The following is an 18,165-nucleotide window of genomic DNA, read 5'->3' on the forward strand; positions in this document are numbered from 1 at the left end:
TTTGAACAAAATTTCAGTGATTTTATTGAGCAGGTAACTACAACTGAGTAAAATACATTTGGATCTTTTTTTATATTTGTGCTAAAATTATATTTTGGTAACGGCTTGATCATTTTATATAATATTAAACTTCTATGTATAGAAAGAGTCAACTTTCTCACATTTTAGAGCTCAGATTACTATAATTTCTAGTTTGCCATGGGCTATTTTACCTGTATTAAATGCTGTGAGTGGATTAAATTGTTAGATCCACACCATTTGTTGGTGGAACCCTTTTTACACATGAAGAAATAGCTTCAGAGAATTAGAATTTAAGTATTTGACCACAAGGCTTAAAGGAGGAGGGAATGAGATAAGCACTGGAAAATTTGTTCTCCCTCTAAAGGCAGCACAGTACAGGGGCTGTGGCTGCTGTGGTATCCAGGTCTGCAGGTAAGTGGTCTTCTAGTTGACATCAGGAAGCTCATATCATCCCCTGCTGTTTCTTTCAATTGTGCTTTTCTGAGCTTTCTTTTTTCTTTTTTTAATAGACTATACACAATCCATTGAAGGATGAATCTATTTCAGTTGAGCTGATTTAAATTTCTTGTTACAAATTAGAATTGATGATTACAAATTGGAAAGCAGGAGGAAGGAAGCCTTTGTGCTCTTGAAATCTGTTCATAAAATGGGCCATAGATTCGTATAGAAACTTTTAAGTTCTACTCTTTTGCCATGTTTTTAAAAAATGCTACTAGATTTGTTAGTCATCTTATATCTGAAAGTTTATACTCTCGATCAGCATCTCCCTATTTTCCCAGCCCTAGCTCCTGGCAACCATATTTTGATTAATTTGAAGCAGTTTTAGGACAGTGGCTTTAAGTACCATCAGTGTTATCTCTTCTGACTAGCTCTTACCGCTTTCTCTGACATCAGTAAGGAAATACGGCTACAAGTGTATAGACTTCAAAGAAAACTGCTTTACTTGTCTTATCAAGGGCATATAAATTGAAAACCTTAGGCTATGTCCTATGACAGATGGACAAAATTATAATTTTACACTGAAGCCATTTTAGTGAGTCTAGAAAGTGATGGTTACAAAAATTAGATAGACTGACTGGGACAAGAGGACAACCCTAAGCCCCCCACTTAGGGCTTCCTACTTAAAATGGGTTAGAGAGCAGAGAGAATGAGAATTCTGTGTTATGAAGAAGGAAGGGGAGTTTACAAACCTCAGCGTGCTCCAGTCCAAGTACTTTCTTGTCATACACATGATGCTGAACTGAGGGTCCAAATTGATGATCTGAGCTGGGCAAATCCCTTAACTTCGTAGTCCTCATCTCTAAGGAAGGATGAAACTGCACCTTCAGTAGTTAATGTGTGACTACCAAGGCTCCAAGTGAAAGTAACAGATTTGCATATCAAGCGTATTATCAAATATAATCAAATTAATATTGGTGATTATTTCCAAACAAGCACGAATTTGAGCATAGCAATTCAGCTTAAGACTTTTTTGTTTACTTATTAAAGTAGTAATATGGTAATACAAATTTCAAAAAGGATAGTAGAAATATAGATAACCCCAAATCAACTAATAATGTATTACCATATAAAGAAGTCCTTGTGTGTTTCTCACGACATGGAGTAAGTTATAATATTGGTACTTTTTGAGAGCATCATTTCTAAATTGGTGTCTTTTTCCTGGGCTTTATTGAGGAAATTTATGACGTTTATTAATGCCTCACCTTTGATCACAAGTGACTCCTTTGTGTTCTTCATATGAGCCAGATATTTAGTGAGCTCTTATAAACTTTGCTTTCTTACCCGGAATGCTAAAACTACAAACCAGTTCCCTGCCTCTGTTTGTATCAGTAATGATAAGGGCTTCTTGAGTTGGCTCTTGAAAGAATGTTCAGTGGAATGATAAAAGGGTTCCACCATCATTTGTCCCCTTAACTTTCTCACATAGCCAAAGGAGTTTGTAGTAGGAGACAGATAGATTAACCCACTCCTGCATAGTCTATGATATCAGTATTTGTGTTTGTTTTCTTCCCAGAACTGAAAACTTATCTTAATGTCTGTTAACAGGAACATTTTTTACATACCTCTCATTCCAACCTGAGCAAATACATTTTTTTAAATGAACAAAATTTTTTCCATATTATTTGAATCTAATAGAAAATACGAGACTTAATGCCTGTTTATGAGTGATTTATTTAGACTGAACTAAGTAGCCTTAGGTTTTGCTTTTATTGATCATAATAACCCTAAGGTACAACACTTTAAGTGTTAGGTCTATACACAATCAACATGTGAATGTTACACACCACATAGTACCTGAGTCTGCACTAGCATTGATTTATAAGTTCTGTTGAAACCAGTTGCCCTGTGCTTGCACTATCCCAGCGACTTCCTTGGTGTGAGCACCTCACGCCCTCTTCCAGAGAAGAAATCAATGGTGAGAAAGACAGAGTTATCTGACCTTGCTGGATATGATGTTTTTATGTAGGAGGTGCCAAACACATTAACCTGGGTGCTTTTAGTTGTAGGAGGCTACACAGTCTACTCATCTCTAAGCCTTTGGGGTGAAACTGCATTTGCTTTCCATAGCATTTGCTGTTTAAAATTTTAAAACATGCTGTATTCTGAAGCATAGTATCAAAATGTTGAATTCTTAAAAGAATTCTTTTTCTGGTATGAGACAAGGTAAAGAAAAATCTTTTAATACTTCTGCTAATTTTTATATGCATTATTAAAGTAGTGTGTGCTATTCAAAACATTAAAAAACACTTATTATAAATCCAGAAATGCAAAATATCTCAAGAATCTAAAGAATTTTAGGTAAAATAGTTTATTTTAGCCTTTCAACATTTGGGCAATGAGGAAGTAGACTTAGGAAGCTTAGCTTTATATCAAAACTGCTTCTTTGAGTTACTGATTTATGTCAACTACAACAGTTCTTATAAGTAGTTGAAAAAGCTGTTAAAAAACCTGCTATATCTGTCAAGATATGGAACGTTCTCTAGTTGAGCCAACTGTTATGATTCTGTTCCAAACCTTCCTGCCTAAGGTTGTCTTGTGTTCATGCTGCATGTGTTTCCTTTTCTAAGCTATGTTAGTAAGATAGTCTTCCTTCCTCACCCATAGGTGGCAGCCTCAGTGGGCAGTGCTGAAATCCAGCCACCTGTGCAGTCAGTGGTGCTACTTCCTGAAGCCTCACGTGACCAGCCGATGGCTCAAGGTATCCTTCTAGAAAGACATTCTGCTTTCAAAAAGAAAAATGATAAGTTGATCTAGGCATATATTTTTAAAGAACAAAATGTTAATGGAATAAGTCACAGAATATGATGGAATAAATATTTCAGAAATTAATAAAACAAGTGCTCTTAACTAGTAAGTAAGAGTTTGGCTATCATATAAATAATCTGATTGTAATAAGGTTCCTTATTGGTTAAGTATAGATATTTAGTATTTGAGTCTAGAAACCAGTGAATTTTAGTTAATTCTTTTTTTTTTTTTTTTTAGCTACCTTTTTTGGGAAAACACTTTACCATAGTTGTCTACTTGAAAGTAAAGAGATTCTAATCATAAATTTCTAAGGCAGTGCTTCCATTTGAAACAAAGAAAATCTGTTAGAAATACATGATGAACAACCTGGGATTTACTTTATTCATGGCAATATATTAATTTTATTACTTTCAATTCTGTTTTGCTTTAAATTTTATTTTGAAGACTACAGTGTAGCTTTTGTTAATTTTCTAGAAGTATATTAACTTTATTCAGTAAGTTTATATTCCTGACCTAAAAGGAATATGGATTCTAAAACGAGAATAAGTTTAAACACTAAAGTATAGCATATACACAGAAAATCCTTTTAGAAATACTTGCTGAATTAAAACTTTGCATATTCATTCCAGTGTTTGTTCCAGTAATTTCCTAGTATGTCATTTTTATTTTTAGTAATTCATGTTAACAGAATCTGAAAGTGTTTAATTTAGAAAATGTTCATTTGATTTTCTGTATAATTTGATTTTTTGGAAATCTTTAGAGAATTAATAATAAGGCTAATTTGAGCAGCAAAAGAGTTTAGTAAAATAGCATGACATAAAATGAAAATAAAATTTAATAAATTTAATATATGCACATAAACAATTAGAAAGGGTAATGTTATGGAAAACCACAGTTAACAATAGCAAAAAGAAGATAAAATAATAGGAATAAACTTAATGAGAAATATGGAAAACAAACAGAAAAGTAAATGTAAGCAAATGGAAAGACTTTCTTTATTTTCAGGTGGGATGATCCAACATCAGAAAGATATCAGTTCTTCCTAAATTAATCTCAATGTTTAATATTGTCCTAATAAAAATATCAACAGACTTTTTTAGGGTGAACAAAATTTTATTCATGTGGAAAAATGAGGGTTCAAAAGTAGCCAGGAAAATATTCAAAAAAGGGAATACCCCTTCTGAACATTAAATCAGACTAAGAAGAATACTTAAATCAGTATTTATGTTACTGCCACATGAAAAATAAATAGAATTGAAAATATATCCTGGACGGTTCAATTTTCATCCTAAATCTATGGATGGCACATGGATCTCTTGACAGAGAGGCGGGAAGCTGTGTTAGCTAGTTGCAGTGAGACAGAAGAGATCTATGTACTTCAGGTCAACATGAGAAACACCTGGGTCCTCAAATCAAAATCATGGGCATACCAGAAGTAAACATATAAGGATTCCTCATAAACTCAGCATAGGGAAAGATTACCCAATTATGCCTCAAAATCCAGGTAGAATGAGAAAAGACGGACAAATTTTACGGTAATTAAAAGTAAGTTTTGCAGGGCAGAAAATGCCAAAATCAAAGTCAAAAGACAAATCAGCAAAACTATTTGCAACATTACTCATAGATGGAGATATTTAAACATGTAACATAAAGCATTCTTAACATTTGAGGAGGAAACGAACCCTAAGCCTCCTGTGAAAGCAAGTAGAAGACGTGAGGAGGTAATTCACAAAACACATAAAAATAACTTAACCTTGGTTAGTACTAATTTATACCCCACTGAGATCCAACAATTATAAAGCATTGGCAGTGGATTCTGTTGGCAAAACTGTGGAAAATGGGCACTCTTATACTTTGATGGAGGAGATGCACTGGGCATAATATTTCTGGAAGCAAATGTAGTAGTATCTAATAACTCTGCTTGTGTATTTACATTATGTAAATTATAAGTAGGAATTCCCTTTGGCTCCTCACCAACAATGAAAGTACATATGCATGTCGTTATTTCATGCAGTGTTGTGTGGAAGGAAAAATAATGGAAACAACCTGAATTCCCATCATTGGGAGAGTGGCTTTTAAATAAACATCTACCCAATGAAGAACTAACTATACAGCTATTAAGAAGAATAAGGATTATGTCTTCAAAATAATATGTAGTGATTTTTCAAGAAATATTAAGTCAAGAAGGCACACTGCAAAAGAGTGTAATAATTTTCTATTGTTTGTGTAAGAGAAAAAATTTAAAAAATTCATTTATCTCCTCGTTTATGCAAAAAGATATAAATAGAGAATTAACAGGAAACTAAGGAGCTTAGTTATGAGGGTGGATGGCAGTTAGGCAGGAAATGCCAGCATATGGGAACAGGGCTGAAGAGCTAGAAGTGGAGATAGTGGCTTTTCTCTGCATATGCCTTCTTGTGTAGCTTGACTTTCGTAACAGTGAATATTTCATTTGATGTGAAGAAAAATAAAATAAAAAATGGGGAAATAACATGGAACTCAAACAAATTAATCTAGTTACATTCCACTTACTTGAATAACAATTGAAGCGAGTCAGGAACTCTAACCCAAGTTAACTCCTTTTTTTTTTTTTTGTATTGGAGATTGAACTCAGGAGCACGTGGCCACTGAGCTTCATCCCCAGCCCTATTTTGTATTTTATTTAGAGACAGGGTCTCACTGAGTTTCTTAGTGCCTTGTCATTGCTGAGGCTGGCTTTGAACTCAAGGTCCTCCTGCCTCAGCCTCCTAAACTGCTGGGATTACAAGCATGCACCACTGCATCTGGCCAAAGTTAACTCTTGAGCATATTTAAGGCTCTTGTCCTAAGACTAACACTGAAGAGAACTGTAAGCAAGCATTGGGTTCTTTTTACTAGTTTTACTTTTTGCAGTAGTATGAGTTAACAGTTCTGAAACTACTTAATATGTGTCTAATGCTGGGTAGATAGGTAAATGTATTGTGAATGATGAAAGCCAGGTTTCTTCCTTTCATATAAATGAATTATAATATGGGAGGGGGAAAGATATCCAATAGACCATACAGGGTTAGGTAAATTTGGAGATTTCTGCATGAATTAGTGTTTTTAATTAAGAGGTAAAGAGGCGTGTGTACTTGTGTATGTGCGTGAATGCATTCGTCTTACACACACACACAGGCACATGTTTCCAACTCAGAAACAGTCACACACTAGAGCAGTATATGTACTTCAGGACCCAGATCTTTTCTTTGAATTCCATTTTCCCCTTCAAGGAATAAAGGCTTTTTGTGCTGGGAAAGAACAATATGAACTTGGAGCATCTTACTGTGCTAGAAAATAAGATTCTCTAATGTTAATTTGGTAAATGGTAAAAGGATTTAGGAATCATATTGAAGGGGCAAATTCCTGGGATAATTTGAATATCAAAATAAATAACGTTAGGAGATTATAATACAGAATTAAGAATCCTTGAGTCATACTGATATGGATGAATGAGGGGAAGGGAATGTTCCTCCAGATAGTACAAAGTAAACTAAAATTGTTAAAAAAAAAAAAAAAATGATAGAATTAGAAAAATCACTGTTTGACAATTGCTTTTGCACAAAGGAAAACATAATTTTACAAAGAAGAAATTTAGTAGACACTCCCTTAATCAAATGATTAAAATTAAGGCCTCCAATAATGGGAGAAAATGAATTGTATTTCCCCTGATAAGTTCACTGAAAGTCTGTATTGTGAGGAAGCCCTAGGTATTCTGCACAAAACTGACTTGCATTCTTTACAAAGTGTCAGGGTCATGTAAGACTAAGCAAGATTGAAGGACTCTTCCAGTTTGGAAAGAAGATACCTAACAACTAAATTCAAAATAGTGTCCCAAATTAGGTCCAAAGAGGAAAAATATTTTTGATACAAATCTATAAAATGTATCAAACATTTGTGAAACAATTGCTAAAGTGGTTAGATAGGCCAGTGCATCAGGGTTACATTCCTGGTTTTAAGACAATGTCCTTGTTTTTAGGAAGGAAGTTAATTTAGGATTAAAGAAGCATTATATTAGCAGTTCATAAAATGAGAGGTGGGTTGACAGGTAGATAAATAAAATATGGCAAAATAATGTAACGATTATAGGTTTTGGAGAATTCCTTGTACTTATGTTTTTCTGTAAGTCTGAATTTATTCAAGGTATAATGTTTTCTTTTAAAAAGAAATAAGCAGTGAAGGTAATCATGGAAAGTGTTGAAGCAGATTAGTCTGCTAGGAAATATCCACAATCCCAATATCTTCAAATCTAAAACCTGCAATGCCTCAAACCTGTTTTCTCAGTTTCTTCAGCTGTTAACTCAATTAATAGCTAAATTTGGCCACACCCAAATATATTTGGCTTTTAATGACCAGTGCTGATTTGAGGTTCTATTTACTCCTTTATTTACCCTGTTGTAAATGCACATCTGCTCTACTGTAGGAATATTTATATGGGATGTTATCTGAGATCCCATTGGAGGTGTTAATGTGTACTACCTGTGCCTTACTGCTTCTGTAAAATCCAAAAGTATTTTGAATTTGGACCCTAGAAAGTTTTCAGAAAAAGGATTGAGGACAGTCTGTTGGTTCCGCAGTGTCTGAACACTTAGGGCACAGGGTCATGTTCTGTTGTTCCTGCCTTGGCTGTTCAGTGTTCTTAGAGAGCATCCACGTACACCTGTGTACATACATGCACACACACACAAACAGTAGAGCATGGAGGTAGGGAATGCAAGGAGCAGCCTGATTCCCCAGCCAAAGGGTTAAGATGAGTCCAACAACTAGGAGAATTAGCCAACCATCTGTTTAATAATTTTTAGTACTTTTCCTTTGATTATAAGAACTTGGGAATATTATGTATAACTACAGATAAATTAAGTAATAATTTTGTGTTTATTTTCAATAATAGGTGAACACGAACCTACATCATCACGGCCTCCTCCTCATTCGCCCCTGTCTGCTCCACTACCCCAACAGTGTGTTTTTGTTACTGCGTCTCTTCTTTCAGCCATCTGCAGCCTCTTGGACAACCTCTTGGTGATTGCTCCAAGAGACACTGTGAATGCTTTTGGGAAAGCTCATCTCATAGAGCTTCTCTGTGGGTAAGAGATGAATGCTGCAAGGCAGGCATGGCTCAAGGTGAATTGACGTAGGGTATGCCTGAAATGATGTGAGATTTCGTGTGTGCTGGCAGCTCAGCTCCTTCAATTCCGGGGTTTTGTGTTTGCCACAATTGTCTCAACAGTTTTTTTTTTTTTTTTTTTTTTAAGGTCTATTAAAGCTTGTTAATTTCTAAGGCCAAAAGAAAAAAAAAGTTTTTAATTCACTTTTCTCAACCTTATTTGTCTTCTAGCACATTCAAGGAATATGGTATAATTCCCTTGTTGATTATTAATTGTATGTGAAGGAGTTTGAGGATCCATCTCCTTAGTAATCATATCAGAATAATATCCCTGAGTTGAAAAGCTATTGTTTAACTTCATTTGGAGTTATGTTGCTATGGGAAACTAAACTTTTTAGCAGACAATATTTCATTATTAACCAGCTATAAATGTTTAGGGGTATCAGGATTTGATTCTTCAAATTTTTATATTCAGTTGCCTAATATTAATGAACCTCTGATATAATTTTGTCCTGATTTTTCTTATTAAGTGTAGTAGAAAAGGCCTAGATATTGAATTCAGGCCCATCTGATCTTACGATTTTTTCATGCAGTCATGTCACAGCCTTGGGAAATTATTTTAATGTCTAGATTATGATTGATGATACTGTTGAAGCCAGGTGCAGTGGTGCACTCTTGTTGTACACCTCAGGAGGCTGAGGCAGGAGGATTTCAAGTTCAAAGCCAGTCACAACAACTAGTGAGGCACGGTCTCAAAATAAAAAATAAAAAAGGCCAAGGAATGTGACTCAGTGGTTAAGCACACCTAGGTTCAATCCTGGTACCAAAAATAAATAAATGACATAAATGAAACCATTGAATGGAGTCCGTAGGAAGATTCAAAGTGGTGGAGTCCAGGCTGCTACTCTGTGTGCACTGAATGTATGTGTCTTTTCTTCCTGACATCTAGTCTTGTTCTAGCCAAGTGTACCCACCTCCTTTAACCACATATCCCTCTGCCTCTCGGCCTTTGAACATTTACTCTCTGATATGTCTTTGTTTTCTTCAACAAATCATAATACCTTCTCTTTCTTTTAGGTATGAAATAGCTGAAAGCAAAGAAATATTCTTTGTTCTACTTCACTCAGTTGCAGTTACTCCTTTAACAATGCCCTATAACTTCTGTTTGTTAGTTTTTCTGCTGTGATGCCTGTTAGGGTTGGAAAACTGTTAGTTGGTTGGCTTCTCTTTCCTGCCCGCTGCTGCCTCAAGAATGACCACATGGAGCTCTAGGAACATCCTGCATCTTAGGAGTCACCTGAGGGGGTGATGTGGCCTTGAGGCCACAGCCATGTTAAAGGCTCTTTCTGGAAAAGGCTTATCATGTTTCCATACCTGTTTTTCTTTTTTTATGACTTAAAAAATAATTTCGTTGGTTTTATTTTGTTTTTACTTTCCAAATATGAACATATTTCCTAGCCTGTGTGTTTGCTGTTTTGAACGGGAAAAGCACTACCCAGGTTTTACTTTTGTTTGCTTTCCTTCTGAGTGGGCTTGCATTATATTTTATTTGCTTCTAATAAAGTTTCCTTAGATATTCTTTTCTGCAGAATTCTTTGCTTCTCAGATTTATCTAACAAGATAAATTTATCTTGCTTCTCACATTTATCCTATTTTCTCAAATACACTTGAAAATCTTTTATAAACATTTTCTTATAAAAATCATTTTTCTTGATTTGAATTCATGTTTACCTTCAAGCATTAAATTCTGATTTATTAACGTTTAATAAGAAGCATGCTGACCATTTGTAGGGTTTTCTTTTTCTGTTCTTTCCAGCATTGTGGATGCCACCTTTATTGAGGCGTGTGTTCAGGAACTCAGGACCTCACTGCCTTCATCACCCCCTGTTGAACATGTCCAGGCTCAGGTCAGTGTTTCCTGTCTGCCTCTTATCTCATGTCTGTGAATTCTTTTGCCTTTAGTGCCAAAAAAAGTAAGTTCTGCTGAGGAGACCTAAACACAGGAGAGGATGAAAATCTCTCAGGATATATATGATTGGTGAGATTATTTGAAATAGGTTTCCTTGGATGGTAGAAGAGAGCAGTAGGCCTGAAGACCTAGGTAGCATTCCTGACTCCATCATTAACCAGCTGCTAAGGTTTAGTCAAGTGTCTGGGTATTGTTGAGCATCACTTAACAGGGAACATTGGCATAGCCCATCTACCCCTTTTATGATTTTAGGCCATCTCTTATGTATCTATTATTTCACCCAAGTTGAAGTTGTTAAAATACCTGGTGGTTAAATTATGTATATTTTCTTAATCTAATCTGTTAGAAATAAATTTATATTTTTTCCTTCATAGATATATACTGTTTCAAGTTCTTACCTTTAGTTAGATTCTGTATGTAAAATATGCTTAACAATTTTTTGTGTAGTTGTTACTGATACAAATTTTATCTCAAATCTAATTTTAATATGGACTCCCAAGAATTTTTTAATGAAAGAAAGATGAACTAGATAAGGAACTGTAACTTTGAGGTGTGTTCTTTGAGTTGTCTGAATTTGGCAGATTCTATTGAAGACCCTTGGGAACACAGTGCACATCATCTCTGAAGCAGTTCAGCATTGTGGTTTCCTTTGACTCTGCTTGTTTGCATAATGATTGTCTCTTCCATTGTCTGTCAGCACATCACTATGGAGTGCTGCTATATACCAGCATCTCATGCAGGGAGAGCAGATAACAAGCACATCTGTGTATGTCTGATGATTACAGACATCTGAGAAGAAAACCTAAAGTAGGGGATTGGCAGTGATGTCGGAGTTGGGAGAGGAGACCTGTTCTACATGAGGTATCTAGAGAGGGCCTTTCAGACAGTGACTGGTAACCAAAAGTGAGTGAAGACGCTACGGACATGGCAAGATCCCTGTTATCCAGGCACACTTGATGTATGCAAAATACAGAACGAAGCTGGAGGGACTGAAGCTGAATTTGTGAGGGGCAGATGCAGCCAGAGGAGCATACTCAGCAAGAGGAAGGCAGCCTCTGCCTGTATGCTGTTGTGTCCTGACTGTTGAGCATAGTGCCTGTCTCATGGCAGGTGCTCACTGGGGAGTTATATAGTGAATATGTAGTAGCAGTAACAAACATTTAGGGGTCTTTGTTCAGCTAATTTATGTAATCCTAATTACAATAATATGAGGTATCATTAATGCCTCCCAACGTGAGCAACTTGTTGTAGGGCTCTCACTCAGTAGGGGGAAGAGCAAGGATTCTAGCCCATGAAGGTTGGTTCCAAGCCCATACTCCTGACCAGTGTGTTGGCTGCCTTACGTAGGTTAAGTGCTGTTGGCTTTGGGGGCATATATAAGAGCTTCAACTCATTCCAGATAATTCTTCAGCCTCCTCTATGCTAAATTCTGTTCTAGGTGCTAGCAAACATCTGTGAACAAAGCAAACAAACATTTCTGCCCACGTGCAGTCTATGTCCTTGTTGCAGGAGACAGACAGTAAGCAAGTAAATAAAATGTAAAGTATTGTACCAGATGGAGACAAATGGTATGGAAAAAAAACAAAATGAGGATGGGTAAAAGGCTGGAGCTTGAAGTTTTTAGGTAGAGTTGTCAGAAAAGATCCCATAGAGGTGAAGTTTGAGCACAGACCCAATGAGGTGAGGAAACCAGCTATGACTGTCTAGGGCAGGACTAGAGCCAGGGCTCCAGTACCAGGCTTGCAGTCTGTAAAGGTGCAGGTGTATTGGAGGTGCCTGTTGGTAGGAATTTTTTGAACATAGAAAAAAAAATACTTTTGAACTATATCAGTATTTTATTTAATCCTATTTATGCTAATTTACAGAAGACTTGTTAGCAAATCCGCTTTTCTCTGTAACACTTCTTGTTGTCTCTCACACTGAATCACGCATTTGTGATAATACTTCATAGGTCCAGAGACCAGATTTGGTATAATTTAAATAGTGGAGAGTATGAAGGGATCAAAACAGACTTCACAGTAATAACAAATTAAATTTTACAAACTGTTTCAGGAAATTGTGAGGTATAGAGCCACCCACACGTTTATATGAAATAAGTCAGAAAATTAGATAAAGGAGAAGTACGACAGAACAATTATTGTGTCATAGTCTGAGACTCTGTTCCATAGAGGCAAATGCCTCTCCATTAACTACTCTTAAAACATTAAAATTTTCTCTGGCTAAATACAAAATTTGACTTTGAAAATACACCTTTATTTGGTGATGACAGCTGACAGTTCTATCGTGGCCATTAATGACATGCTTATGCAAAAATTAATCTTTGCTTGCTATGAATTAATTTCAGTTACAAGAATTATGATTAATATTTTATTAGTGTTTTATTGATTTATCTTACAATAACATACTGAAATAACATACTGCATAAGAAAGTAAAATACTGTATGGCTAAGATTGATGGGCTTTTCTTTTTTGCTCACTTTCTAAATTCTTTTTATATATACATATGTGTTGAGTGTATTTTGATATAAATTATACATACATGGAATATAACTTACTCTAATTAGATCCCATTCTTGTGGTTGTACGTGATGTGGAGATACACTGGTCGTGTGTTCATATACGAACATAGGAGAGTTATGTCCTCTTCATTCTACTGTCTTTCCTACTCCCATGCCCACCTCTTTCCTTCAGTTCCTTTTCTCTAATCCAGTGAACTTCTATTCTGCCCTCCCCCTCATATTGTGTGTTAGCTTCCACATAGCAGAGAGGAATTTGGCCTTTGGTTTTTTTTTAGATTGGCTTATTTCTCTTAGCATGATAGTCTCCAGTTCCATCTGTTTATTTGCAAATGCCATAATTTCATCCTTCTTTATGGCTGAGTAAAACTCCATTGTGTCTATATATACCACATTTTTTTTATCTACTCATCTGTTGAAGGGCACCTAGTTTGGTTCCATAGCTATAAACATTGATGTGGCGGCATCACTGTAGTATGCTGATTTTAAGTCTTTTGGGTATATGCTGTGGAGTAAGATAACTGGGTCAAGTTTTTTTGAGGACTCTCTTTTCTGCTTTCTGGAGTGGTTGCATCAATTTGTAGTCCCAACAGCAATGTATGAGAGTACCTGTTCCCCCACACCCTTGTCAGCATTTATTTTTTATTTATTCTCTTATTTTATTTTTATGTGGCACTAACAATTGAATCTAATGTCTCACACATGCTAGGCAAGCGCTCTGCCGCTTAGCCACAACCCCAGCCCCTCAGTGCAGTTTTAATTTGTATTTGTCTAACTGCTAGAGATGGTGAACATTTTTTTGTATATTTGTTAACTGACCATATCTTTTCTTCTGTGAAGTGTCTGTTCAATTCCTTTGCCTATTTATTGATTGGGTTATTTGGTGTTTTAGTGTTAAGCTTTTATATATATATATATATATATATATATATATATATATATTTTTTTTTTTTAATATTTTTTTAGTTGTCAATGGACCTTTATTTATATGTGGTGCTGAGAATTGAACCCAATGCCTCTCACATGCTAGGCAAGCACTCTATCACTGAGCTACAACCCCAGTCCGGTATTAAGCTTTTGAATTCTTTATATATCTTGGAGATTAATGCTCTAAGGTGCAGGTAGCAAAGATTTTGAGATGTACTTTTCACATGACATGTTTCATTGTATTTTATTTCCTTTTACAAACAGGTTTCCTTTTTCTTGGAATACCTATCCTCTTTGTCCAGGCTTCTGCAGTCCTGTTTATTAGTGGAACCTAACCTCGTGACACAAGATGATCTTCTGAAACCTCTTATTAATAATATCATTAGAGTTCTCACTGTATGCATCAACAATGCATTAGGTAAGATTTATTAATTTATTTGTATTTAGTTTAGGTTGGAAGTGAATTGTATTGAGGAAAAAAAAATCTTAGTGTGCTCCAGATATCCTCTTCAAGGTTACTTTTTGGTTTGTGTTTAGTATTTTGGAAGGCTTGGATAATTTGGTTTGTAGTTTGGATGATTGTTTTTTTTTTTTGTTTGTTTGTTTTTTTGTTACCAGGAATTGAACCCAGGGCACTTAAACACTGAGCTGCATCCCCAGAAATTTTTTTCATATTTTATTTAGAGACAGGATCTTTCTAAGTTGCTGAGGCTGACTTTGATCTCTCAATCCTACTGGCTTAGCCTCCTGAGTTGCTGGGATTACAGGCATGTGCCATTATGCCTGGCATTTGGACAGTTTTAAGTGGTTCCAGGAGACCACTTGAGGCAGGTGTATAATTCAGTAAAGGATCATCCCTGTGTTGTCAGCTGAAATGAGGAGAAGCTCTCTATATCCTGTCATGATAGAAGGTACATTGAGGGCTGGGTTTTAATTATGCTTACTGTATTAGTCAGGGTTCTCTAGAGGAACAGAACCAACAGGAGATATGATTATAAAAAGGAAATTTATTAGATTGGCTTACATGACCAGAAGCAGAAAAGCCTACAATGTCCATCTGGAGGCTAGAGAGCTGGAGGAACCAGTAGCTAAGCAGTCCAAGAGGCTGAAGCCTCAGAACAAGAGGAATCAGTGATTCTGAGACCAAAGGCTTCTGGAAACTTCCTAGAGAATCATTGGGAGAGTCCACTTTGGAAGAGTGAAGGAGCAAGAGCCTGATGTCCTCAGGTGATCCCAGCACCAATCAAGAACCCCTTGTAAGAAGAATCAAGGTTTGCTCGATTCTTCTGCTGCTTCCTTGTTCTTCCTACTTTTATTCCATCCAAGCCACCATCCTATTGGATGGTACTGCCTACATTTAGGGAAGATCTCTACTTTAGTTCGCTATTCCACATGCCAGTCATTCCTAAGCACACCCTCATAGACGCACTCAGGAGTCTCTTAATCTTTAGCATCTCTTAATCCAGTCAAGTTGACAATTCACGTTAACCATTACACTTATAAACTGTGGCTGAAGCCAAATACCCTACTAATAAGTCATTTGCAATGACCGCTGTAAGCCAATTTAGCATATATAATATAAAAAATTTCCTAAGCTCTTAAATTATTGGAAAATATTCTGTGATAAAAAATTGACTGTGATGGTTAGTAATAGAGAAAATTAACAGTGTAGGCTCTTTAGCAAAATAAACATTTAAAATATTTAAATATTAGGGTATAATGAAGAATTGATCATTTGATAATTATTCTTGCCATTTAATTCATTCTTATTTAGTCCTTTGAATTGTATGGATTTGCTTGGTTTTAGGTCTGGAAAGTGAAGTGTATCATGGTACTCAGCAGAGCCAGCAGCTCATCTGTGTTAAAATTATCCTAGTGCTTGAGGAGCAGTAACGACATACTTTGAAATTTTACAAGCTCCAGTTGATAGCCTAACGTAGCTTATTAGGCTAGACTGTGCAATCTCAAGAAGGTGCTATTATCTCACCCCTAAGGGGTTAAGGTTGATTTTTTAGGAGAAAGATATGAAACAAAGAAAATCTTAGATACTACAGTGGACGGTGGACTGCCGAAGCTCACCTCTACTGATAAAATCTTGTTATTTTACATTTAATATCTCTTGTTGGATTTTCTTGCATATCTCTTGAGAAGCATTGAAATGGTGTTCATGGAAGATGCACAAGAAGTACGCAAAATTAGTGCTACAAAGCTGTGGCGAATGGATGGCTCTGATTGGAGAACTTTTGATGGATTGCTTGATCCCAAAGTCACATGGCAAGAGATAGTTTGAGCATCTTCATTGCCATTGGCTGCCTCATAGATGCTTTTTGTTGTTCCTCTTTTGTATGTGGCTTGGTCTTTGGAAGTTAAATAAAAGTACTATGTATTTTATTATTTAATTATATCAAGTTCTGAAAGGAGAAATGCTGACATTATCTGGGTTTACATGTAGTAGTTGGTTAAATTATTTTTTAGTATCTAGCAAAAGATAAGAAAAAAAACTAAAATGTTTTTCTATAAGAAATTAAGTGTTTAAATTTTTATGGTAAAATCACAGTTTTGAATGATTTATAAAAACTTATTTGAATTGCTAATTTATATAATTTGAGATGTTATAACTCATATAAGTAAATAAATTACATTAAAACTTATTTAGCATGTATAGTAATAAAATTAATAAAAAGAATAGCTTTTTAATCCCTCTGAATTTTCTTTTTTTTTCTTAATAGCTTTTTACTGTTTGGCTTATCTTTAAACTTAAATATTTTGCCATTCTTAAGACCTGTAACTTTAAAGTCTTTGTAGGTATAAAGTACAGATAAACATATAGTACCCAAACAGATTTACAGCATATCTGTGTAATTAATATTTTGTTGGAATGACAATGAGAAATTAATATTTTGTTGGAATGGTAATGAGAGCTAGCAATGAGAAGACAGTTGTGAAACACCAGGGGTTACTCTAAACCAAACTCCTCGGAAAGTGCTATTTCCAGATAATTTCATGGATGATGAAAAACACCTAGATATAAGTCCTTAGTTTATTTTATAGTGAAATTTGAGAAAGGATGACTGATACTGCTAATGCACAGCACAGAGTCCTAAGGTAGCCATTGTTGTCCAGTTTCTATGTACCCAGGTGCAGAGATGGGAAAACGTGTCCTTACCTAGAAGGTCGATTGCTGTATTGTTAGCCACAGGCAAAGCTGCACAATCGCCTTTTGTGTTACAGCTTTCTTCGTGGGGTAATAATACTCTTCATGATTCTTCAGAGAAATTCTTCTTTTCTGTGTTGACTTTGGCACTTTATGTTTTCCTTTTCACCCCTGCACAAAGCTACTAGAGAGGATGAAGAAAATAGGAGAAAACTTGACTTTTACAGAAGTACCACAATGACTTGTTTGTATAATGTGCTCAAAATGTAGTTCTGAAATTATGACATGTTCCATTTGTCATACTTCCTGTCTTGTTTAGTGTACTTTAATGAGAAGAGGGCTTGTTGAGTGTGTCTTTGGATGTAGGAAGGCAAAGGGAGATGTCTTGAGGAGGCAGTAGAGAGGGGAAGGGACTGGGCAATGCTGAATGCTGAACTACATTGGTTTTCACTTGGCAAGTACATACCTCTTATTTTAAGTGTAATAAAGTGTGGAGAGTTTGTATTTTGAAAGGTTCTTATTCTTCTTTGTGTTAGTAACTTGAACTGTTTTGATTAATTTTGTAGATGTAGAGTTAATATCGGCTTTTTATCACACCTGGACACACTTATTTGACCTTCTGGCTGCACTCCTGAGGAAAGCTGGTGCTGTCTCACACCCGTCTATCACCTCGGCTCTGGCCAGGCACTGGGCAGCAATGATGGGTAAGAAAGTCTCTCGCAGGCATGGTGGGGTCTTTCTGCTAATAAAATGAAGATAATCCTTACTCCCAATTAGATATGTAAATTCTCTAAAATTAAGTAACTTTGGCATAGCCCATGAAAGAGAAACCAGGGCACTTGGTTTGAGGAATTTGCAATGTTCTAGAGGAGCCCTCCAAAAATGTACTTTTGAAAAACTGAAACACTTTTCAAAATGGCTAAAAATAAGCAAGAAGAGCCTATGATTTCATGAAGATACTTATGATAAGATTAAAATAAAACAATAAGATTTTCTTTTGAATAGAAATCAGTCTCTTCTGACATAAGTACAATATATATATATATATGGGTAAATCTCACACATACCATCCTGTACATATGATAACTTGGGAAGTTACAATAAAAATATTGTCTTTTCCCAAAACACGAGGATTATTTTTATGGCAAAAAATGCCAAGAGTACAGTATAATTATTTTTATAAGATGTTTTCCATATAAAAGTTGCCGAC

General features: G+C 35.6%; 1 protein-coding gene across 5 annotated transcripts in view; it reads left to right on the forward strand.

Moving 5' to 3' along the window:
• Positions 1-18,165, forward strand: part of Rttn (rotatin) — a 157,452-nt gene that overhangs the window by 110,444 nt on the left and 28,843 nt on the right. For all 5 annotated transcript variants that reach the window (XM_027935354.2, XM_071602643.1, XM_071602641.1 and 2 more), the window contains 5 exons: positions 3,127-3,220; positions 8,177-8,369; positions 10,206-10,296; positions 14,066-14,219; positions 17,522-17,659. In XM_027935354.2, the coding sequence (XP_027791155.2) occupies positions 3,127-3,220; positions 8,177-8,369; positions 10,206-10,296; positions 14,066-14,219; positions 17,522-17,659 (670 nt within the window). The remainder of the gene's footprint in view (positions 1-3,126; positions 3,221-8,176; positions 8,370-10,205; positions 10,297-14,065; positions 14,220-17,521; positions 17,660-18,165) is intronic.

Source organism: Marmota flaviventris, chromosome 16 (genome assembly GCF_047511675.1).
Source record: "Marmota flaviventris isolate mMarFla1 chromosome 16, mMarFla1.hap1, whole genome shotgun sequence".
In the NCBI taxonomy this organism is placed as follows: domain Eukaryota; kingdom Metazoa; phylum Chordata; class Mammalia; order Rodentia; family Sciuridae; genus Marmota; species Marmota flaviventris.